A 25,841-nucleotide genomic window follows, 5' to 3' on the forward strand; every position below is an offset into this window, starting at 1 on the left:
TAAAGGTCCTGACACAAATGTGTTAAAGCACTCTTTGGGAGCACTGCTGTAGTAAAACAAAGGATCACACTTTGTCTTTTTAATTTAGCGGTGTTTTGATCAGTATTTCACTAAAGCAGTTCTGTGTCAACGTATGAAAGTCTATTTACTGGTTTTTCCTCTGGGTTTCTGCCCAGCATACCAAAGTAGAATCAAATGCAAATACTCTGATGGACCAGCACTCTGTTTCTTTACATCATAAAAGAATATTTTAACTATTATTCATTTCAGTTCACCACCATGTTGTATGAGGTGTTAAATACATGGTCTGAAATTTTTTTCTCTATTTCAGAGGCCTTTGCTGGGGTTATTGAAACAGGACAAGGCTCTTCTAGTTCTTAACTCTGGCAGTTGCTAATGGCTCCATCCTCAGTTGCTCCAGGAGTGGGGCTGAGCCCCCGGGCAGGTGGAGCAGAGCGGCCATGCATACAGTGCCTGCAGCTTGCCTTGCCTCAGATGGACTCACCGTGTCCCCTCTGTACATCTGTGAGCATGGGGGTCAGCTCAAAGTCTTCTTTGCCACCCCTCTAGAAATAACAAAGATGAGGGGGTTTGAGAAGAATGGGAGGGTACCTATTTTTGAGTCTCTTGAAATAACAAAAAGACTGTGCTATGGGCTAGCAGAACAGGGGGCTTTTTAGTGGCATGAAAATGAGCACAGTTACTGCAGGCCCTGCTGGGTGAGGTGCTGGGGGGGACTTGCTAGAGCCCACACGGGGCGTGGGGAGCCAAAACTAGTACAGTGATATTGGTACAAGTGGGAGGGATGTAGGAGCAAACTGTTGCAGTTCACACCTGAGTCTGCTGTCTGAGAAAACTAGTTTGTTTGCCAAAGATGAACTGCCCAGGAGTGAACTAATATTTGTATAACATATAGGAAAGCAGGAGACTAGGATTTGGAAGTAAACTGGGAAGGTAAGTTACTCAGCACTGCTGGGGTACCTAGTCACTCTCTTTACTCTACACAGTTTAATATTGTTGTTGACCTATAAACATTTCCAAGACCTATTTAGCTAAGACTAACCCTCCCCATGAGGCTTATTTTTGCCCTTACCAAACTCCAAGCTTCCTGATAAGGCAAAACTGGCCCTGCCCCAGCACCTCATCTTGAAGGCCTGGTGAGGAGTTATTCAAGCCCCATTCCTCCCAGTATTGCCATTGCTGGCTGGGCATGAAGTCGCCTAGCCTGGGATCCATCAAGCTGAGGCACATCCTGGAGTGAGACAATTAGCAGGTTGGATTTAGTGAATGAATAACAAGACCAGGAAATACTGAGTGAAATCTTCTCACTATGTTGCCACTATGTTGCACCACTGGATCTCCATCCAGTGGTAGTTGAGTTCCCACAGCACTGCCCATCTGTAGCACATATTTGCCCTGGCAAAGGCTTCCCTTGAGGGGAAGTTCTTTCCAGGCTGGTCTCTGAAGTATCAGGCTTATGGTTCAGCACTCCCTGAGTGGTATTAGATACCTCAGTCATTTCCCATTCCCAACCACTTCTCCATGCAATGCAGTTGAAATGTACGTTCAGCATGCTTGATTTAACATGCTACAGATTAGCCATATTAAACAGCCTTTACTTTACAATTTCATAAGTCCCATGGCCTCTGGGGGAAATTATTTTATTTAAATATCCAATATTAATATACTGGAAAGAGATCTTCTTTTATTTACAGGCTATGCATTTGTTTTTATATAAAAGTTTTATTTTTCTTTAACAAAAATACTTTATAAGTTTCCTCAGTACATTTTACTTTTATAATCTTCATCACAAAACTGATTGGATTATGTCACGCATCTTGAATTTCCTCTGGTTTTGCAGCTTTATTTTACAGCAGAAGCTTAAAAAATTGCTTACAGTCTTTCTCTACTTACACTCTGCTTCTCAGATTTATTTTAAGATATCGTTTATAGAGTTTGGTGTGGTTTGGTCTGCTGCTTAGTCCTCAGAGCCATCCATTATTCTGAGTTGTTTTTCTGAGCACTCCTGGGTGCTCTTCATTGCAGGAAAAAATGTGAAAGGCACAGCGATGGGCAACGTGATCGCTTCTTCTTCCAGGGTAGGAGGCTTCTTGAGATCATCCCTCTTATTTGAAAGCATAACATAAACTCAACAAATTCTGTGCCAAACAAGCATTACTATTCTATTTGAATACTGCAGTATTTTGCATAATTCCTACTGTAGTGTGCCATTGGCAGTGTACTAGCAATATGCTTTAACCTACTGGCATAAAATAAAAATAACTGCAGGTATAAGGATCTTTCTTGATTGAATATTGTCATAGATTTCCAGCAACTTGCTTCTGTATTCCTTCTTTTGCTTAATGCATTTTTGCGTCCATTTTTATCACTGGCCTACAAGAGCCTAAAGACACAGTCCAAACAGCAGAAAATAAACCTGATCAACTATTTTCTGATACTTTATATTTTTATTTAATTGTGATTATGCCTCTTATTTTTTACTACATACAGAATTTTAAAAAAATAATTTATTCTTATGGAACATAATCTTTTGATGGATACATCATATTAAGATTATATAGGGTGATATTTCTTTTGAATCAAAGTATTTCCTTTTTACAGAAATATATCTTCTTCATGCCATTGAAATAAGCTATTTTATTTCAGTGCAATGGAATGATTGTTGCTCTACAGCTCTTCTCCTAACAAAAGATCTAGCTTCCATAAAACAACACCTCTAGGCATGTTTAAATTGAAATAATTTTAAGTCCATAGGATATTACTTACATTCATTTCATCAAAGAATGTTCTCAGTGATCACATTTGAAGTATTCATTACTGTACAGGAAAAAAATGATCATTTATCCTGAAATTCTCACTTAAAATTCACAACAAACAATGCAAATTTTTCTTCTGTTGAGAACTTAAATAACATTCTTAATTATAATAAAAATGTTAAAAGGCATGGACAAAGCTACATCAGATCCAGTGATTCAGTTTGGTCTGAATTTTTTTTGTATTTTCTTTCAAGGAAAAAGCCCTGTGTCAAATAACTAATCTAAGAATAAGCAAAAAATACCTGCTGATGGAAAGCAATGCATGCAGCTCTGCATTTCTGAATTATGGCAGTGTACCTGCAATCAATATGGTCCCAGAGATGTTTAAAGAACAAATCCATGTGCTTAAAGGGGCTGGGAGAGTCAGCCAAGAACAAAAGTTTGCCCTATCACATGATCCAGAGCATGGATGTGCAGCACCTGATAAGTTTAGAGAGGGGAAAATGGAAAATGGGGGGATCTCAGGTCCCTAGAAACACACAGGAAAAACTTTGCTTCTGGAGACAAATCACAGATAGAGAAGAAGTTCAAAAGACAAAAATATATCAAATATACTTGCCGTCTTGATTTGTTCATTCAGTCACATTATTCCTAATCTCTGTGCTAACTCCAACAACAACTAGGATAACAAAACTGTCCTTTTTATTTAAAAACCTTCCCCTTCACTATTTTAAAAATACTGCTAACTCCCTTTTAGAATCTATCTCTAGTGACTAGGGCAGATATTCCTTCTGAGATTATCAGTATATCCTAAAGTTTACATTTTTCTCATGTTTTTCTGTATGCACCTTCACCAGAGTTTTTGAACTATTGTCTTGACTTAGATCCATTTTGAAGTATGTCTTGCATAGACTGAAAGACTAGCACTTGCCTTTCTTCCTATCTCCCCTCAAGTTATTCTTTAGACTTCCACAGTCTTTTCTCAGTTTATTATTTTTTCTTTGTTAAAAAGAAGCCAGTGACACCAACTTACACACCTGCAGAGAAGCTGCATCCTTGCTCAGTACTTTTCCTCTTGCAGAAGATCATATATGGTATCACATGGCTGATGTGGTTTGCTTCCACAAAAGCCCAGACACAATAATCACACTTGTGCTCAGAGATTAGCAATTTTGGGGAAGAATAGACTATTCTCTTATCATTGTTTTTTTTTTTTCTCTAGTGTTTAATCTTTTTACTTTTTTTGTCTCCCATGAAACCCAAAGCAGTACACTATAGGTAAAGTAACTAACTGTAAAACCATCTTAATTATTTCTTTTTTTTTTTTAATCCCTGTTTATACCACAGTGGAACAGAGAAGATATCAGCAACCGTCTGATGGCATTGAAACTATTATGACTCCTTTCTTATCCAAGAATTTGTGCTGCTAATGCAAATGAAAAAATTTTGGCTTATAATTTAAATAGTAAATTCCTAAAAGTTCCAGAGCATTGATGGTTTTGCCTGCAGGTAAACAGAAATAGTACTTTTATTCATTCATGCAGTTTCAATCTTGACAGTCTGAACTTTGTTCCTATCAGCTATCACATGTGAGATTTCCACCCTTTACTACTGCATGACTTCTTGTATTTGATTTAAGAAATAACCAGAATTTGGATTCAGTGTGTTCTAGCAGAAAGATGATGCCTTCTATAGATATTCAGCTGTGCTTCTGTTAGCTTAAAAAGAAAAAGGATAGTACTTACAACATATTAAAAAAAAGTCAGAAATAGATTTCACGGTTATTTTTCCACATTTGAGTTCTGGTGAAGCAGGCATCATAGAAACAGTGTCTGGTTCTGCAACTACTGTTATTTGGTAACTGTCTTGTTAACTTTATAGGGGTCTTAAAAATTAAGATATAAGGTTCATGACACAGAACAGAGAAGGGCCTGTCCTGACATGGCAAATGAACAGCAAGATTCTTCATTTTCAGGAATTTAGTAAACCGTTAATTGCAGCAGTAACCAGAAATGCAGGGGAGGGCTGTGCTTCAGAGCATCACTTTGTGGGTTTTAATTAGGCATTGGTTCTCCCATAATGTCACACCTCTAATTGTATAGAATGCTGTAATTCAGTCTGGGAGCTGCTGATGTACTGCAAGGGCACAGTTTAGGTGGCTTACAAACAGCAACAGAAATATGATGCTGGATTACGGATTTAGTACTTTGTGAATAAACAAGGAAGGCTGTATAAATGAAAGGCTGGAAATTGTTATATATTTTAAAGTCTTACAAATAATATCAGAAGAAGAGATCTAAAGCATAGTTTAAGAGAAAATGGATTGTTAAGTAAGATTACAAATAGCATGGAAGGCTATGCTGTGTGCAGCACAGAGGGGCAATAGCAACATATTAATATGCAGTGAATTATTAACAAAAAATTACCTCACAAGTTTATTTCTTGGTGAATTCTGCTGTTCTTAGAGTACACTGAAAATATATAATCCAGCCTGCCAGGACTGATACTTAGATAACACTGTTGGTGTATAATGTCAAATGTAATTTATTTTTAAAAGAATAGGTTTCAAATTGCATACATTTTTGGTAGATTAAGTTGCTGGTATTCCCAGAACTTCTGGAAAAAGCACTGGTTATTTTACTGAAAAGTAACAAACGTATTCATAAGCGTGTGTGAATTTATTATAAGTCATGAGGAATGAGCAATTTATAATACCTATTGGCATGAAAATATATGTTGCATTTTTCAGTCTTTCAAAAGTGAGATTATTCTAGGAAACAGCATGACAAACATGAATCATACATTGTCAGAGCAGTGCCTAAACTACTTTTAAGTGTTAGTAGTGTCATTGAGGGAAAAGGAGATTAAGCCTCTACCCTTGGGATCCTCAAAGGCAATGCCTGCATTAACCTTCATCTCTTTGTGACTACAAATAGCCATGCAGTAAAGTAGTATTGATTGTGTGCATTAGATTAGTCAACACTGTTTTGTTCAGCCCACCCTGATGAACTCATTCCAGACGTTTTTAGACCAGTACATATTGACCTGAATGTTCTTACTCTGATTTAGAGCAGAAGAGGGTCAGGTGACATCAGCTTCATGAAAAGAATGATTAAAGTTGCCAGAAAGAGGACTTTAAAGTAGATAACTAAGTACAGCCCTTATTTTTTAAAAAAATATTTCTTTTGTTTGGAGCATAGATTTTTTGCAAAATTTAGCAACTCTTAACATATCACAAGGAAAAGCAAATTAAAATTGTCAGTGGTGGCATGGAGTTACTTTCATTCTCCAGGGTTTTTTTCCTTTGCTTGCTTGAACAAAGATATCAAACTGAGAGTGTTTCAAGTTTGGGAAGGGGACCAGAGTTAGGAGTGTTCTTACCTGGAGGAAAATAAGTTCTTATTCTTGATTCTTGCAAGAATCTCACTTTGAATCTGAGCATTCATTTCTTCATGACTGGAAACATCACACGGATGTGGTGTACAGATTAAATTCAATTTAGCTTCCTTATCACTCCGTTTGGCTCCAGGAGACTTCTCTTGGCTGGTGTGGGAAGAAACTGTAGTCCATAACTATCTAGGAAAGTGTTCATTTGTAGAGTCTGAATTAATTTCTCTCCAAGTCACAACAGAGTTTTTCTCAGACACACCAATATTTATCTCAGCTATGACAATCCATGCCACTGTTCATGTTGTCTTTGTGATTTATGGATTCATAGAAGAAAATACAGTAAAGTTAGGTACAAACTATAATCAGTTACTGAATTCTATTAGAGGGATAAAATACTATTTTTTATTTCTAGCTGTCTGAAAATATTATTATACAACCTTCAAATGACTTAGACCTTTTTTGTTTTCCTCTCTTCTTGCTGCCTAAAATTTAGGCCACCCATTAATGATGATTGCTGTAAACTTCTTTTGCTGTTCTTCCCCATGCCTCCCTTTGCTACCACAATCCCAAAACCCTTCTATCACATGTGTGAAAGCAGTAGCGCACTCAGTATCCAACATGACAGAGTACATTTTTACTGGTATATCTAAACCAACTTTGCATATGCTGATTTATGTTTCATCCTAGCTTCTTGCTATTGTGAAAATTAGCATAGGGAAGAGGCAGTCTCTTTAAAGCACTTCCTCCTTGTATTGAAAGCTACTTTTTATTCAGTTTTTCAACTGTCAGAATTTAGAGGTAATTCTGAACAGATTATTCAGTCATGTTCTGCTTACTGATGGCTGAAGATTATCTGTCCTATTAGTTCATGTGGAAACGAATCCTAGGTGCCCCTGAGAGTTGTACTTATGTCAAGAATTTGATATTTACAATTTATGTAACAATATTCAGATTTTGCTAGGAAACTAGCTAAATTTGGTCATATGCAACATACATCTGTAACAAAACTATTTTATAGAGTAAGGCAGAAGATGTAATAAGCGATAAACCTTGCTTTATCTAGGGCTGACTTTAAACACATCCTTACTATTGCATCTGGTTTTCAGAGCACAGTGCCAGTCTGCTAGGTTAGACAGCTTGACATCGAGTACTGAAGACAGTATCCTATGCTACATGTTCCCTGAAAACATTTTTCTGCACAGAGTGTCCTGGCACTACCATATCATGGGCTTAGGTGTTAAGTAGAACTGCCTAAATAAAATGTACTTTATCAATAGCCAGTGATTTTTTGCAGGGTTTTTAAAAATTTTAAAAAAAATCATTTGAAATTTGATAATAATTTCGTATTTTTGCACATAATTTTTTGTTATCCAGACATATAAAATGCTTAAAAATCATGTGATAGATATGCTGAGCTAAATATTCCATTCCTTTCACTTCAAAACTCTGAGAAGGATAAAGACAGCTCCATCCTGCAGTATCTTAGTAGTAGAGTAACTGCATTAGTGCAAACCAAACCCTAGGGTTCACACTCAAGCACTAAAAGACACAAATGCTTCAACTATGCTGTCCCATGGGGACCAACCATAATTTCAGTTTTCTGTATCACAAGAAATTATGTTGTATAAGAACCACATCACCTACAGATATATTGGAAATTTAACTTCTTTAGCGTGCAAATCTTTCTTCATGGTGCTGGAGAAAATCTGATGCTTCAAGAAGTGATCTAAGTTATTCCCTATGTTAAATAATTAACCTTGTTAGAAATCATAAGGTATTACAAAAAAATGGGTCTTTTTTGTCGGTTAGAATGAATATGTGTTGTAATACTTTCATACGGGAATAAATACATATTATATATATTAAGGATTATATATAGATCTGCATACAGAGACTGTGGTAGCCAAAGGGATAACCTTATTTAAGTAAACCTCTGTTTATCCCTAGAGCACTTACTAGTGTAGTAGCTTACTTATTGAATAAATTCTTCGGTAATTAGTAAAATTTAGTTTTAGTAAACTTAAATATTCCAGCTGTGAACTTTAATCAAATTTGGATTAGCTATGATCTGAGAGTAAAAGAGATGAAGCACGTGCTGATTGAAGGATACTGCTCATTGCCACTGCAGTGATTCAGAGGAACTAAAGAAGAAAAATGCAGAACAAAGGAGAACCTAAAGTATTTCTGTGTGAGTTGCAATGTCAGTTTTTACTGTAACATACAACATACTTGTGTTACGGCATCGACTTGTGCTCCTCACATAATAGTTGTTCCTCAAGCTAGATGTTGGGACTTGTCAGTAGTTAATATAGGTGGAAACAGAAGTCAACCTGAAACAACGCTGGAACAGATATTGGAAAGCACCTGTGTGATTTAGGACCTGCTTGGCAGGCAGGGATTAGCTCCTGTATGCTAAAGACTTCATTCAAAATGAGAATTAGATGGAACCAGCAAGGGATTACATGGCAAAAATAATTTCTCAGGAGTGAAGTATCAATAGCTTACAGGCATGCTTATTTAGACAGATAGCCTTTGTACTTGGTTTCTCCTGTGTTTGTCCCAGACTTTCATATTCTGTGACTCCACTGAGCTGTTGCAGAGAGATAGTCCCTAAGGTTTGTATATGGAGAAATTTTAGGCTTCTTGACATGGAGCAGAAAGAATCTAAATGACAGAAACTCTAGCTCCTAGATCACTAGCAGTAACCCCCAGAGTTGGAACCATCAGCTCCAGCTGATATTTTCAAGGCAGAAGTTCCTATTTCACAGAGGATACACAGAGAACCTAATAACTTCTACTTGATATGGCATTTCCATCACTCAAAGCTCCTTCTCATCTTTTAAACTCTTAATTGCTCTCCTTTTGATTCTCTCCGTTGACCCCTATCCTGTTATAAAATGCTGTGCCTAAAGCTGACACAGTGCAGCAACTGAGGGATTAATCAGATCTGAGGAAAGATGTTTTAGTATGTCCCCACACTAAACACTATCCTGTTACTCAGTCCTTGGTCTCCTGAAACTTTTTTATTTACAACACCTAGTCAGTTATCCTCCATTCCATATATGTGTAAAGTACTTCTTGTTCTCAAATTGTCACCGGACTTTTTAAAATTTCATTAGACTGATTTCAGACTATTTCTCCAATTTATCAAACAAATTTCAGATTTTAACTCTGTTCACCGGGCTGTTTGAAAACCAGCTTTTTGTTATCTATTTTACATGCGTAGTCTCCATTTTATTGTTCAAATCATTTCTGCAAACCAAAACTGAACAAAACATAGCACAGAGTGTCCCTAGTATTTAAAGTGCCCCTCTTTCCTATTGGCATAATTCTTTGTGTGTGGGCACGTTGGGTTTTTTGGCTTAATGTATATTTTCCTTAAGGTAATTCTATAATATTTTCCCAGCTTGAATATGAGACTATTATATAGGACAATACCAAAAGCTTTAAAAATCAGGCTAAGTCTTACCGATTATCTGTTTCTTCTTCTATCCAATAAGTGAGTTATCATGTCAAAGGAGTAAGTTTGCACTGAGAAATGATGTTTTGAGTTTGCAGAACTCTGGTTTCCATCCATGGTTTGAGGGATGTATTTTATTTTGCACTAGAATTTTTATGTTTCAATAAATAACAGAACCATTGAGCTCTGTACAAAAGAACTTCCCAGGGAACTCTTATATTTTAATATTAATACAGTATTTGATATTACACAATAGTTATGAAAACAATACAATTTGTGTTGTTTTTCTAACCAGTCATCAATTGCAATGTCAACCACCAGTTGGAAATTGAACTTTTTAAATTTATTAAGAACAATTGCAAAAGTTGTCATAAAGCTGTAAATTATTCCTCCACACCCTTTGCTTCTGAAAATCTTCTGACAAATTAGATCTTTTATACAGTTGGTCTAACATTCATTTATTCCAGAATATGACAGTGCTTCTTAAAAAACTTGCCAACATTTATAATTATATTTATGGAAGTTTCAGAAGACAGGATAAGCATTTTCCCTAATTCTGTCTGGGAGGGAGGGAGGAAGGAAGGAAGGAAGGAAGGAAGGAAGGAAGGAAGGAAGGAAGGAAGGAAGGAAGGAAGGAAGGAAGGAAGGAAGGAAGGAAGGAAGGAAGGAAGGAAGGAAGGAAGGAAAGGACTAGCTAGTGTGCACCAGCAATGGTTATTTCAGTCTCAATAGATAGTGGAATTTACGTGAATACTGTTTAAAAATTTCTGAAGGAAGAGGTTTTCTGATCACTACTAACTGTTGACGTCAAACTGCAAAGACAACATGCAGAGAAATAAAGTAATTGGCAAATAGGGTGAGCCATAAATCTGAGTATTCTTTGACTTCACATATTTTTGCCAAAACTTTGGTTCCTACAGCACAGAGAGATATACATGCCTGACAGGTCAATAAGTCAGCCACATCAATCATACAAAATATACATTAATACTATACAGCCAATCCATCAAATGACTGAAGTCCAAAATGCCTTTTAGTTGGTGTGACTTTCCCACACAGCTTGAATGAAAAGCTTGAATCCTCTGGATTCCTGTTAGAGGTATTAACTCTTCCAGTCCCTCTAAAACTGCAGTCACTATTCATGGGTTTTACAGTCAAACAAGAGAATGCGTGACATCAGCAACACACTCAGGTTATCCTCCTTGGAAATTCTCCTTGGAATATCCTCCTTGGAAATTCCGACTGGAAGATTGTAACCCAAAATGGTGGCTTGTCTAAAAAAATTTTGGTTCCCGATCATCACTTTCCCTGATTCAGGGTAGACAGTTTTATGTATTAAAAAGTCAGAATAAGAACCCTTCAAATTCCACATGCTTGCTTACTCCTTAGAGATGAAATTATGTGATCACCCCAAGGAAGAATATATTGATTCATAATGAGTTACTTTGGAGAATGCTTTGCTAAAATCCATTTGCCTGTGTACAGTGCTGACGTTGTTAGAAATGTTATCCACTTCGTCCTGTAAATAGGTTTTGGGAAGGAGATGTGAGGATACTTTAACAAGAAATTATATTGATGATGTGTCTTGGGTCAGGCCTCAGATATAAAAAGGCATCTTGCCTGTAATCATAATAGGACAATTATGCAAGGAAAGCGGATTTTACTTTGGGATCTTCCTGTCCTTAAATGATTTGTTTACAAGTAAAAGAGGAATTCACATGCCCTTAGTCTAGTCACGTTTCCTTGTACGTTTGCCTGCAAACCTTGAAAAATTTGTCCATCTACATGTTCATTCCATGTCAGAGATGGTATTTAGATAATTGGCATTAGTATAAGTAAACTTAGCAGCAAAGAAAATAATGAAATACACAATTATGTTAATCAGATGTTGTAAAATGTCTCTCTAAGGCAGGTTGCAAGGGCTAAAATACTGAATGGGAAATCTCAAGGGTCCTTATTTTAAACAGAGTGTGACAGTACTGTAGCATATCAGTGGGTGTAAATTGATTGCCTGTGCCTGTTTGTTTTACAGTGACTGATTTTAATTGAGCAATTTACATAGTGTAAAAATCCTTTTTCCTCCTCTAAAAAATTATCCATTATATGTACGTAAGAAAATCAGACCTTTCAGAAAATCTTAGCTCAGAATCAACGGGAAACAAAACCTCAGTCTTCCATGTCCCAGTCATGCTACTGATTAGCCTGTCTCCCTCCTATTCAAACTGATATATTGCCTTGACATTTTGACGAACTGAAATTTTCTGATGGGAAAACCATTTCAGGAGAGAAAGAAAAATCCTGATCACTCCAGCCTCATTACCATTCCTACATAATTAAAACATTATTCCCTTTGTTTACTGTCTTACCTAGTATTTCTTGCACACTTAATACATTTTTGCAAGAAAGAAAATTCCTGTTTTAACTTTTTTTCTGACAGCCCTTCTCACAGCTTATTAGGATTACTCTTTTTGAGGTATCGTATTTAATTATGCGAGACTTCCTCAAAACTCCAGAGAATTTGGTGTACTGCAGGCTAGAAAAGAAAGGCAAAAAATCTATAATATATATTGATAAATGTCACCAGCAAAGATGATATAGGATGTTATTTTATACGGTGTTGCAGTTTTAAAGCCTTTATATTAATTTGCCATACACTGACTTACCAATTTAAATAAAAGGCCAACAGATAATTGTATTCCTTTACTATGAGGAACACTTGAACTAATTTAAAGTAATGTAGCAAATTATCTAAAACCATTTAGTCAAATATACTAGAGAGGGGTCAAACCTAGGGCAGCACTATTTAAATCAAATTGAATTCCATCTTGAGTATGGATTTCAAATAGATTTTTAATTGCAGTATTTTGTCCACAGGGCATTCTATCACACACTTTTTGTTTGCCAGTAACATCCACCAGAATGTCCTCCATCAGGATAGTGCCAGGTGTCTCTTCATTACAAAATGTCTGTATTATGAAGTACGTAAATATGTTCTGAGGCTTTCATTTTTTGCTTGTTTTGCTTATAGTTAGTGTGTCAATCCAAACACTGGGTACTTCCCAGGTCTGGCCGTTTGCATTTAACAGAAAAACAGGAAAGAAAATCATAGCACTAGTCAGGCTTTTCCTCATACACCGGGAGAAGCTGCAAAGATGGTGCAGATGTTTTCCTGTAATGGTGTGATCCACAGCAGGAAAGGCTGGTTTGTCAAGCTGGTGTGGAGGCTGCACAGGGCCTGCAGGAGAAGGATACAACCCCACACATGAAAGGCCCCATCACTTTATTGCTCTCTGGCAGTACTGCCTAAGCACAGAGGATGCCAATCTAAGCATTTTCTTGGTGCTATGAGGGTTTGATGTGCAGCATGGCAGTCTGGGAGGGAAAGCATTCATGACAGCACTGGGACTGCCCTGGAGAAGCATCCCCTTGTGCACAGGTGTAGTCAGCTTTGGGCTTCCACCATGCTTCCAGGTACATGCAAGTCCATCAGTGATCCCCTCTTCTATTATTTTACTTCCATGTGGATCACAATCACAGAAGGAAAGGGAAAGGTGAGGTATAGCCATGAGGACAACAGGAAAGTTACTATGTTTTGGATACATTTTGGCCTTTCCTCAAGACTTATGAAAGTTGTTCTTACTAATGCTGGAAATCTAACTGCAGGAAATTAGGTTTAAAGCACATTGGAAGACTACATTGCAAATGAAGACAGGATTCTAAGTTATTTCCACCAATGATTCTGGAAAAGAAGTAGTAAATTATTTGCAAAAAGGTGACATACAGTGTTTTTTAATTAAATCCAAAATAATATAATCCTTTCAAAAGCACAGTAACATGTTTATCTTTTGTAAATACCTTTCTAGATAGATGTCAATAATTAAATTGGTCTATTGATCTGTGAGCTTTTTGGACAAAACATTTGATAAATGAATAATAACTGCAAATGTGCTTTTTGGTTTTTCTACAAAGAAGACTTGCAGGAAAGGTTTGTTCGTAAAACATTGACAAATCTTTTACAGTCCCTTTATTCACAATTACTCCTGTTGTTTACAGTTCTATTTCAGATATTTTGTTGTGGGACTGAATTGGTTTTAGATGGGAGTCGTCGTCACAAATTAAATGCTCAGTTCCAGATAAGACATTCTTTGCTTTGTTAGAAAGACTTTTTTTAAAGGCTACAAAGAGACATCAAGTACATAGGTTTTTTATTTGCTGTTCCTCCTAACACAGTGCTCTCAGTGAAAATTAGCACAATAGAGAACTTTTACATCATTTGCATGCCATGTAACCTCTCAAAATAATTGAGTTGTAAATTTGACTTAAATAAGTTTATAAAGGACCCTAAAGTCACACACTAATGGTCCTAACAAGCTGCTGATATTAGTAAACTCATTGCAGCCAGGACACACTACAAAATTAAGGGCAGCCAGTTGCAGGTACTGGAGCAGAAATACAGTACAGTAATGTAGATGAGGATTTTTAAATCTATTCTGGTTGGGTGGAAACTATTAGTAGAAGAGGCTCCGGCCAGCATGCAAGTGATGCAGTTCCTCACAGAGACAGCAGCAACAGCAGGGAGTTGGAGAACAACACTTTTAACAACTGGTTTTAGAACAGGGCATGATTCTGGGTCTACCAAACTAGTGGCATCCAGATCCAGTGCAAGGCTGATTGAGGCAGATGTGCCAGAAGTTCTCACGATGGAAAAGTGACCATGTCATACAAAAAAAAAAAAGATGTTGGAAAGCAAACAAAATGGGTGTAGGAGCCCTCAAATCAGAAAAGTTCTTACACCTAATCTAATTTTATGTTTAAAGTTAAAAAAGAAAAAAAAAGATTAATTATCTTCCCTAAATCATGGCCATCAGGAAAAAAAATTGCATGAGAAATGTAAAAAGATAGGGCAAAGTATTGTTGGTTCACTTTAGACTTTCCATGTAAATACCTACACAAATCATCTGAATCTGTGAAGTTTAAAGGGCCTAGATGTTCTGCTTTGTAAATATTTGATTTTTAAACCAAAGTTCAATTAGATAAATGGGATATTTTTGTAGTTAAGCTCCTAGCATAATGGATTGGGCCCTTCTGTCATTGTTAAATTGTGTATTAGTCACCAAGTAAATTTGATACTGAGAGTGCCTGTTTTAAATTCATCATATAAATGTTATGAAATACAATACATACATATATATATATATATTTAAAACTTCTGTTATTTACTTGACAGACTTGAATCAAAGGAGCCTTTCCTGTCCGTTGGGTAAGTAGGAATATGTATATTTCCATGGATATTTATATATTCAACTACAATAAAATGTGATTTATGAGATTAAGTTGAGCATAAACATCCTGTTTCAACATGATGGTCATTTACTATACCTAAGCTTAGAAAAAGTAGTTATTAGTCAATAAAGTCAGCAGCTGTGGATATCTCCCATCTTAAAAAATACGAAGAAGTATTTTTGCCTATATTGACTAAAATTTATATCATAAAAATATAATTATAATATAGTTATAATATAACTTTAGTATAATATGAAATTTCTACTAAAAGACATGTAGGAGCTAAATGTTGCATTGAAAGGTAGCTGGTTTATTTTGTTTTCACTGATCTCTCAGTCAGAAACCATTCCAAAGATTGTCTATGCCATTTGTCTAAGCCTGAGAACAAAAAATGGAGAGTTTCTCTTAAAATAAAATTTTGTGATACTCCAATAACAGAAATAAAATCAAATTCATAAAATAGAAAAAAATAACATTTTTACCCTAATTATAGATCACTACACTGATTTGTGTATTGCAGCTATTGTCTTCATAGTCTTATAGCTGCTTAAACAGGTATATGGTATTTATATTAAAATTATTAACTCATCTTTCAAAAAACTTATTTTTAAATGTGTCATATTCTGAAAATAAAAGTACCCTTCTATTATAAAATGTAGACCATTATATACATTAAAGGTAAGTATCTGTATTTTACTTGTGAGTTTCAAGTTCACTTTTCATGCCTGCCTTCTCTTTAGCTCCTTTCTTTAAAACTCTCCTAAGTTTCATAGCATTCTCACTCCCCGTTTTCCTTCAGAACTGTATATAGTTTACATCTCTTCATTCTCATTTTTCTTTGTTCACAACACCATGCTTCATGCTACCAAGAACATAAACTACAGGCAAAAGATCCCATGCAAAATAGCCATTTAAGGGTTAATTCTACCATGTAATTGTCAGCAGCTTCCAAACTGTTGTATTAACTACAGATTAAAAACTACTTCAAATCCTGAAGTGCAAATTAAAGTTAGCGAACAAAGAAAGTGTGTCAGTTATGAAAGAGAAACTCAACAACTCAGCATAAGGAGGACTGAAATATCTCAGTTTCTATAGCATAATGTAACTGTGGTTTGTCTGAGTATATTTTGAATTTATTATTTGCCATTTCTACTTTCTACTAACTCAAAATTACTGAAAAGTATGTTAAATGTTGGTCAAATGGGGGTGGTCGGGTGTTCTTGGTTTGCATGCTTCAAAATGTCCAAATTCATTATCAAATTCAGTAACTTTTGTTATTACCTTTCATTGCTCCACTTTGCAACTTGTCCTACCAAGTTGGTTTTTTGAGGCCTCCGCTCTTGTGATTAATTGATTACCTGAAAATCTCGACTTTAAGATTAAAAAAGAAGTTGCATGCCATTGTATCTGAGGAGCAAACCTGAAAGCATAAAAATCCAGGATTCAAATAAAAGACAACAGCAGCAATTATATTAATAGTAATTACCACAAAATAATAAATCCTACTTTTGTAGTTCTTTTCAGGATCTTAAGAACTGTGATGGCAACTTTAGGATATTTGGAGACGTCTACCTAGGAGGAAGCATTATGTTTATGTTTTAGGTTTGAGTTTGTTTCCAGATGAGCAGATCGGTGGCCACTGTATAAATTCACATTACCTCCACATAGCCACTGTATGTGACTTTGTCACTAAACTGGATTCCTCTTGGGAAATCTAATCTGAGCAAATAGACTTAGCCTCTTCCCAGAACTTCCCAGAAATTTGCCTGTAATGTACTTCAATTATTTTTGCAAGTTCATAAAGATAAGGGTAAAAAATGTAAAAATTAGTCCCCACCTCTGTGCTACTTTTGCCTTTTACTGCTGTATTTTTTCCACCCCAAAGGAGTGCTTCACACAGAAGTTAGAGCACTGTGCTCTGAGGAGGGGCCCAAGACACCACAGTACTGAGTCAGAAAGATGGTCCTCCTAGTCCCTCAGTAATTGGGGGGTTCATTTGTTCAGAGGATGAGCTCTTGTGCCAAGACCTGTATCTAAGGTTTTAACCCAAACTGACAGCTGCAACCACCAGGCTTTCAAAATACAGTAAATGTTTGCAGAAGAAATGCTGTCTCAGCCTCAATTAGTCTAAGACATGGGTGCCCTTAATGCCTCTTGCAGCCAGAGTTGGTCGATACACCAGCCTAAATTACTTTAGGTAGTCTACAGTTGACTTGTTTCCGCACACCAGTTTTCATTCATCTACCTTCTGCAACAGAGATTTGTTTCCATTATACTGCCTGTAGGTGCTAATTATGCTTTTTCGTTTTGCCGTGCCTAAGCTAACGACTTCTTGGTTCTTTCCCATTGTTAATTCTTTTGGTAGGGGAAGAGGACATGAAGTGTGATAGGCTAAGAACTCAAGACTGATGCAGTTTATTGAGCTCTGCATGTATGTGCAAGGCTGCAGCCTTCCCATGAGACAACCCACAAAGGAAATGTGTTTCTTAAAACGGTGCATTGTCCCCCCTCTCTCAGAAAGCAGCCAGCTTCAGAGAGAAGCAGACCACACCTCGTGCTATTGTAGTTAGTGTCTCAAATGCAGAGAGAAAACAGCTCCTGTACTCCTTTGGTAAATGTAATTCTGTTTATATTTCTTTCTATGCAAAGTGCATAGCAAAGAAGAAAAATCCATGTTCCTTTATACCCTGTGCAAGACAGGAGCATAATTTGACAGTGAAGTAAAAGTAACCTCCTAAATGCAAGTCTCTTAAGGTAGAAATCAGGATCAAAAATCCATTATGTGATCTATTCAGATAAGTATATCTGAATTCAATGTTATGATTTGGGGCTGGAATACAAAGTTGAATTCAAGATACATGTTGGCTTCCTTTGTCTCTTAGCAGTGAAAATGACACCATTTCCCACAGCATTCTCCTGCAGAAACTGTCTGCTCATGGCTTAGACAGGTGTACTCTTCACTGGGTAAAAATTGGCTGGATGGCCAGTGGTGGTGAATGGAGTTAAATCCAGTTGGCAGCTGGTTGCAAGTGGTGGTCCCCAGGGCTCAGTACTGGGCCAGTTCTGTTTAATATCTTCATCAATAATCTGGATGAAGGGATAGAGTACACGCTCAGTAAGTTTGCAGATGACACCAAGTTGGGCAGGAGTGTTGATCTGCGTGAGGGTAGGAAGGTTCTACAGAGAGATGTGGACAAGCTGGATCGATGGGCCGAGGTCAATTGTGTGAGGTTTAACAAGGCCAAGTGCTGGGTCCTGCACTAGGGTCACAACAGCCCCATGCAACGCTACAGGCTTGGGGAAGAGTGGCTGCAAAACTGCCCAGCAGAAAAGGACCTGGGAGAGCTGTTTGACAGCAGTGTGCCCGGGTGGCTAAGAAGGCCAACAGCATAGTGGCTTGTATCAGAAGTAATGTGTCCAGCAGAACTAGGAAAGTGATTTTGCCCCTGTACTTGGCACTGGTGAGGCCACACCTTGAATACAGTGTTCAGTTTTAGGTCCCTCACTACCAGAAGGACATTGAGTTGCTGGAGCATGTCCAAAGGGCAATGAAGCTGGTGAAGGGTCTGGAGCACAAGTCTTATGAGGATCAGCTGAGGGAACTCGGTTGTTTATCTGCAGGAGACCTTATTGCTCCCTACAACTACCTGAAAGGAGGTTGTAGCAAGGCAGGTGTCGGTCTCTTCTCCCAAGTAACTAGTGATAGGACAAGAGGAAATGGCTTGAAGCTGCACCGGGGAGGTTTAGATTGGATATTGGGAAAAATTTCTTCACAGAAAGGGTTCTCAAGCATTGGAATAGACTGCCCAGGGAAGTGGTTGAGTCGCCATCCCTGGAAGTATTTAAAAGATGTATAGATGTGGTGCTTGGGGGCATTGTTTAGTGGTGGCCTTGTCAGTGCTAGGTTAACAGTTGGACCTGATGATCCTAAAGGTCTTTTCTAAGCTAAATGATTCTATGATTCTGTGACCCTATGAAAATAAAATCCTTAGGGAAGGCTAAAACATCTCTTAATAGTGTTGAACACTGTGTTAGCCTGTAGGGGCACAGGATGCTTCTCCCCACAGGTGTTTTTCCCATACTTCTGTGGTTTTCTGTCCATATTCAATCTGAGAAAGACAGAGGGTTGTATGGACTTTCTTTCCTCTTCATGTTATGTAGTGTTCATATTCATGTAAGGTTAGAATAAAAGAGAAGTCATGCAAATAGCTGGAATGCCTGGAAGACTTTACCATCAGAAGTAACAGTTCATGGAAAACTTCACTGAAGTGAAGACTACTGACAATGCATGAAATTAACTTTATGCAGAAGTCTTTGACAGTTTTGGACATAGAAAGGCCAGGCAGGTCAAGAGGTACAAAGAACTGGGTATTGCAAAAAGGACAGACTAAGAGGCATTTCATATTGAGTTCATCCAACTTTGTGCCAAAGGACGTATAATATTTATAAAAAATAAATTTACAATGCAAACAACTTTTTTATTGTCTGTATTTGCTCTCCATATCTGGCATTTTGTTTTTAATAGTACTGATGCACAATTATACCCTCAAAAAATTGTTATCATTCTCTCTGGATTATTAGATTGATAATCCAGTTACTAACCAGTCACCCAGCTATTTCGTGGCAGCTGATTCATGGTAACTATCTGCATGCAAAAGTTTAGCCCCTGATAAATTCCAGATAATACTTCATGCAGATTTGCAACTGGTCATTGGTCTGAGTCTAAAATTCAGAACTTGTTTTGTAAGACACAGCCATTGCAGCATCTTTTAAGACCTACAATAGCATTACATGGCCAAGAGAGACCATAATTATCTTGTAACTGTCCCACAGAGTAGAAATTTGAATTAATTCTTGTTTGTATATAACTGTAATTGTATGTAACTTTCATAATAACATCCAGTCTTTAACACATGCAGTGGTAGAAAATCCATCACAGCAACTAACAAGTTTGTGAAACTTATAAAAATATTTGTCTTCTTTGTTAGGTGTCATTTAATAACGTTCCGTATTGTTGAATTCAGAAGAGACAGGGAGAGAGAGTAAGAAACAGAAATTATTTTTTCTGAGGCTGGTGAGAACTTAGATTCATATACTGCCAGCTGCAGAATATAGGATTACTTCTGGATAAGCAGGCAATAGCTCTTCAGTGAGACGGTCTTTGAAAATGTGTGTGTTTTATACATCTGGTTGTCAGCTGAGATTCAATCTATTTTTCTTTCTTTTGTGTAGATGTTAAGAAACTACAATACAAACTGCTGACTTTTTCACTCTTTTTTTTTTTTTTTTCAAGACTGATTGTTTGTTATAAACAGTATAAATCTAGGCGGAAAGCCCAGAGAGAGACATAAGTGAAATGAATGCATTGTATGCATTTATTACATGATGAATAGTTGCCTGTCATGGGAGAAAGAGAGCTACAAGTAAAATTGGCACTAATTGCTGCATTTTTTTACATTCTCAGTAAAAAGACTAGAGACCTGTTTGAACTACTACTTTCCTCACCAAGGTCCTGTTTCTAAAAAGTATATGACAATAGAAAATACTGAAAAGCCACGGTTTTCCAAATCACAGCTTAATCACTGTACCTTTCAAATCACAGGTACTTACTTCTAGATGAGATGCAGGAATTTTGGTGGGCTCAGCTTTAGGAAGTGTGTCCAAAATACAAAAAGTAAAATTCCTTCATTTTCTGCTGGCAAAATTGTTCTGGGAAACATCTAACAACTGGCATTTGTCACCCACATTTCTTCCTCTTGCTCAGTAATGTTTTCTTTCCCATAAGGCCGTTTTGCAGACGATCTATAGCAAATCCTCCACTCAAACACCGGTTTGAAGGATCCCATTCTGAAGAAGCCTAGTCCTTGCAGTCTCTGTTAGGATAATAATTAGTCCACTTCCAAAACATAGAGGTTCTTTCAATTCACACTCAGGTTTTGTGTGGGGTTCTTTTTAACAGACAATAGGTTATAAGACACAAAACAGAATGCAGCCACATGTCATCTTCCGTACAACAAATACCATAACATTTGTCCCCCATCCTGATTATCAGATAGCATCACTGCAAGGATTAGACGCTGTTCCCATCCAGCATTTGAAAAGAAATTGCTAAGATATGTTTTCTTCCTTCAGCAGAGAAAAAAAATATAAAAAGAGGAGAGAGTGGATACATTTTGCACCGTTAATACGAAACCAATAAAACCACGAATCTGAAAATAATCTCATAACTCTTATTCACATTCAGGCCAGGTATTCAGGAGCTGTGTTTTCATGAAAAGCATGGGAGGGCTGAACACACATGACAATTATTTAAACTCATTATTTAGAGACAGGCAGTAAATCTTTATGCTTAAAAACATTTGGGCTCTGTAACTTAAAAAGACAGCAGCAGGTCTTCATCATCTGCAGAGAACACCCTCTAAAACAATGAACTCTTTAATTATGTGTGGGGTTTAGCCTGGAGGCTAGAAACAGAAGTCAGGGGACTGCAAGGACTCTGTGCCTGGGGAAGCTGCCAGGGTAGTCCCCAGAGAGACAGGAGCAATTTGGGAGACAACATCAGATATGGAAAGCTGGGGATCTTCACGTGGAAGATGCTGACAATCTATACAGCTTAATTTCAAACAATATTACTAATATACTTCTCTTCCAACAACTTACTAAAACCAGCAAGGATTAAGCTTTTCTGTAATTGCCTGCTTTCCATTATTATTATAGGACTCTGAAACAGTGGGTGAATATCACTGTTTTATAGATTTATAAAAAGTTTTTTTGCTTGACGATATCTCTGAAGAGACTACAAAGTGACAGTAATAATAATGTTGGTCCATTGCTGTCACTGCATTTCTCAGTATTTTTGTGTCATTACTCACTGTTTTTGAATCACAGATTACGTATTTTTCTTTTCATTTACAATCTAAATAATTATTTTATGGTTCCTCTATTTTCCTGATCTTTTTCATTCTACACCACTTCCACTTTCATACACACAGAAAAATATATACTGCACAGAAAACAGACTAATACATTTGGCCAAAAATGAAAAGTATTTTCCTAATTCCTGTAACTTTTATTAGCAACGAACTCAACAAGTATGCACCTTAATAAATTCTTTTTCCCTTCTCTGATCTTAATAACATCAGTAACAATGTGCTTCATAATTGAGAAAGGCAACAGAGCATGAGATCACTTTTTCATTCTTCTGGTTATTCTATTTACCTTTCCCTTTTATTTACTCTCTGTTATTTCTGTCATCCAAGACTACCCTTTCATTAGTAATTCTAGGAAAACAATACATATGCAAGTCATTTATGTTCTGGGTTAATGCTGAGCAATTCCTCAGTACTGAATATCTATAGTCTCACCTATGTACGAGGCAGGATGTTCTCTAGAGGAGGGAAAATGATGTACAAGAGAGTGTTTCTGAAGGAAAGCCAGAAGGTTGAAATATTGTGGGGGGGTGGGGTGTGAAAGGAAATAAACAGGGATGTAGGACCATAAGAATAGAAAGGAAAGTCTAAGGAAAAGGACTACAGAAAGAAGAAAAAAGGGAGGTATTTTCTTACAATGGAAAATGGAGGGAGGAAGGAAGGACAATATTTGATGGGTATATAACATCACTCTGCAGCACTATTTACTTCAAACTTACTGCCCAAACAGTAGCCACTGATCCAGGAGTTATGGAAAACAGTGCTTGGAGGATTCTCTTGTCACAGTATTCCCATTTCCTACTTCTGAGGTATGAACATAGGATTTTGGCCCACCAGTCTCTGGGCTTCTGTGAATACACTCACCTAACTGTTAGCCTGTGGCAGGCTACCAGGCACATGAAACAATTTCATAAATGAGACTCAGCTCCCCACTCACAACACCTATGCTATGGCTATTGCCATATGAAAGACTTTATTTTCATGGATTTCCAGATCATTACAAAGAAGTTTTAATTCAATATCCCTGTGATAAATATATTGAAAGATACAATCATTTCAAAATTTGATATTTTTAATTTCAAATTCCCTGTAATACTCTTCAAATCAGTCAATCTGTATTTGCCCATTTCTCTTCTGCCTGTGTTGCTTTTACTACTTTTGTATGATAGTAATAATTGAAACTCTTTTTGATGTCAGGTTCTTAGTGTGCTTGGGCTTGTACAAACATTCAGAGAGGATCTGATGGATGATCCTTCTGATTCCACCTTTGAAATCAGCTTAATCTTTTTCACTAGCAAGTGAAATCTGAGATTGGTCCATCTACCTAACATGGTACTTGCACTTGCGCTAGAAGAGAAAGGTGGGACAGCAAAGCGAAATATGTGCTTAAAAGTCCAAACCACAGAAAGACAGACAGTACTGCTATGCTAGCTTTTACTTGAAAGTCTGCTTCGCACCCTTCTGCAGTAATATAATTTGCAGCTCCTTGATAAGGAGATTTCTTCTTTGGAGAGTGTCCACCCATGATCACAACAACAATCAGCAACTGGCCTTGCTTCAAAAGTTATTGCTCCACACCAGCCTGTATATACATTGGCTTTCTAAAATGGCTTGGTGCTTTAAACTTTGACATTCTCATAAAAAAAAAACCAAAACATCAAGAGCACTGCCACAGATCCTAATTTATTTTTTTTTCTCTTCTTATCTTTCTGGTTTTTTAAAGCAAAGGGAACACAACAAAGAACAAGGCACATGTAAAACAGTGCTGACCATGCTGGCAAATTAGATAGGCTAAGGATGAAGAGAATTAGAGAGGCAGAAGAAAGAAGATAGTATTGCCTAGGTGTTTTTTAAATACATATCTTTCTTTGCAATGTAAAATTTTGAAACATATAAAAAGAGGCATGTTTTCCCTTCTATTCATGTGTTATACAGGACGTAAGTACTCTTCCTGAGATTAAACAGGACCATCCTTTCTCTTCCCTGTCCTAGATTTTGTGTTGGGGGTAATGTACGACCCTAACAATGAATGTTCCTACCATGAATAGTGATGGAAAGAGGGAAGGATTTTCTTCTTGATTCTATACTATTTTAAACTTTCATAATTTCACTAAAGTGTTATGTCCCACAGAGAGCTGCATCACCAGAGTTGAGATTATGGAAGAAATGGAAGATGCCCTCTAGAGACTTTGTAGAGTCTTAATTTGCTGAGGTTTCTAAGCCTCAGCTAGGTAAAGCCATGGCTGACCTGGTCTAGCCCTGGGTCTAGCCCAGTGGGTAGAAGGATGTACCAGATTCCTTCTACAAGTGCTGTCCAGCTCTAGGAATAAGCAGGGGAGCCACATTAGCTGTTGGACATGTGGCATGTACAGTGATACTTTCAGCCTCTGACTCCCTTCTGTGAAATCAGGAGAATGACCCATCCTGGGGTGCGTAGTTTGTTAAGACAGGAGGCAGTGCAGAAGGGAGCACATCAGAGAGAAGTGTTGCTGACAGAGCAAATTGAAGCTCCTACTTCTCTGTCATGTTTGTTAAAGGTTTTAAAAATATATTAAGCTTTGGGCTAGGAGACATCATCTTTAGATTTGCTCTGTCAATAGCATTTTGTATGATACTAAGGAATAACCACTCACATCTTGCTTTATTGGATCATACAGCTGTGCATTAGCATGCTGTAGTATACCCCTCATGCAAAATAAAACAAAATCAGGATATGTCCTGATACTAGGCAAGCATTCAACTAGTAAAATGAATCATATCATAGGTTGTTTTCTACAAATGTAGCCTAATCTGAGATCTGACCTCATTTACAAACCACTTTTCAACTACATTTGTATAATGCCTTTACACACCTTAATTCAAAAAGCAGGATACTGTTTAAGGTATTTAGGGCTGTATTCAATAGCTCCTCTTTGGCCCAAACTGGTGTTGATTTTGGCTGTTTTGGTTTTGGTTTGGGGCTTTTTGCCTTAGTTCCAGTTATGAACTGCAGTTCAAAAGCAATCTGCAGTTGTCCATTGAGTTTGGGAGGGGGTTTATCCCAGGGTCAGGCTGGGTTCTTATAATTCTTGTCATTCTGCAAGCCAAAGTGCAGTTTTGTCAACATCAGCCATATACACTCTCATGGGGGTGTGCACAGGTGTAACAAGTTGTAAGAATTTTTCTGATGATGTACACAAAAATAAATAGAAATTAGACCATATTCTGTCTTGCCACTAGCATGCTAAGATTTTTATTGCTAATAGTTTAATTACTGTGCTTCAGTTACTTATTTTCATTTGTAAAGTCTTCAGCTTTGGTTCTGAATTCATATAAGGATCAGTATTGTTCAGTAAAAAGAATTCCTTCACAACCACATATTAGAGTAGGCTTAAAAGTTGGAGGATGTGCCATAAATGTGAAGTAGAAATATCTGAGTGGATCTGTCATGCACAACCAGCAACCAAGATTTTATATTGCTATGGTAGTAAGTCTATAGGTAATGCTAAAGCATTTGTTTAATTTAAAAAGTATAACCCATTTCCAACAAATATAGAGTTACTTTATTTTTTTTTTTAATTCAGCTGCCTCTAAAGCTTTATACAAAAACAACCTTTCTGAAGTCTCTCAGGTTGGGGTCCTGTAGCCCTTACTCTCAGGGGTAAGGATGAGAGGCTGAATCAGCTATCATCCCATAGCTATTTTTGTCAAACATTTTCATAACCACCCAGATAGCCACCAGAAAGTACTTACGAGTCCCAACAAATTAGGAATTTTATCAAAAGCAATTATTTTCACAAAAAGCACCTAGTATGTATGGCCTTGTTTATTCTCTTGTCATCTAAATCAAGGGACAGAAACTACAGGTAGGTTTCCAGGCACACTATGAACAACAAATAATCAAAATGAAAAATTACCAACTTTCAGACTGCATTTTTCCTATGAGCTATTTGTTGACTACCTGAAACTAGAGAACACCTTCACAGGAATTAGGGTCAATACATAAAGGAGAAAAACTGAAGC

The 25,841-nt window shown here is 37.1% G+C and overlaps 1 protein-coding gene across 2 annotated transcripts in view; it reads left to right on the forward strand.

The window, feature by feature from the left end:
* Window positions 1–25,841, forward strand: part of RALYL (RALY RNA binding protein like) — a 396,442-nt gene that overhangs the window by 316,594 nt on the left and 54,007 nt on the right. For both annotated transcript variants that reach the window (XM_075085317.1, XM_075085316.1), the window contains exon 5: window positions 14,855–14,887. In XM_075085317.1, the coding sequence (XP_074941418.1) occupies window positions 14,855–14,887 (33 nt within the window). The remainder of the gene's footprint in view (window positions 1–14,854; window positions 14,888–25,841) is intronic.

This window comes from Phalacrocorax aristotelis, chromosome 2 (genome assembly GCF_949628215.1).
Source record: "Phalacrocorax aristotelis chromosome 2, bGulAri2.1, whole genome shotgun sequence".
NCBI lineage: Eukaryota > Metazoa > Chordata > Aves > Suliformes > Phalacrocoracidae > Phalacrocorax > Phalacrocorax aristotelis.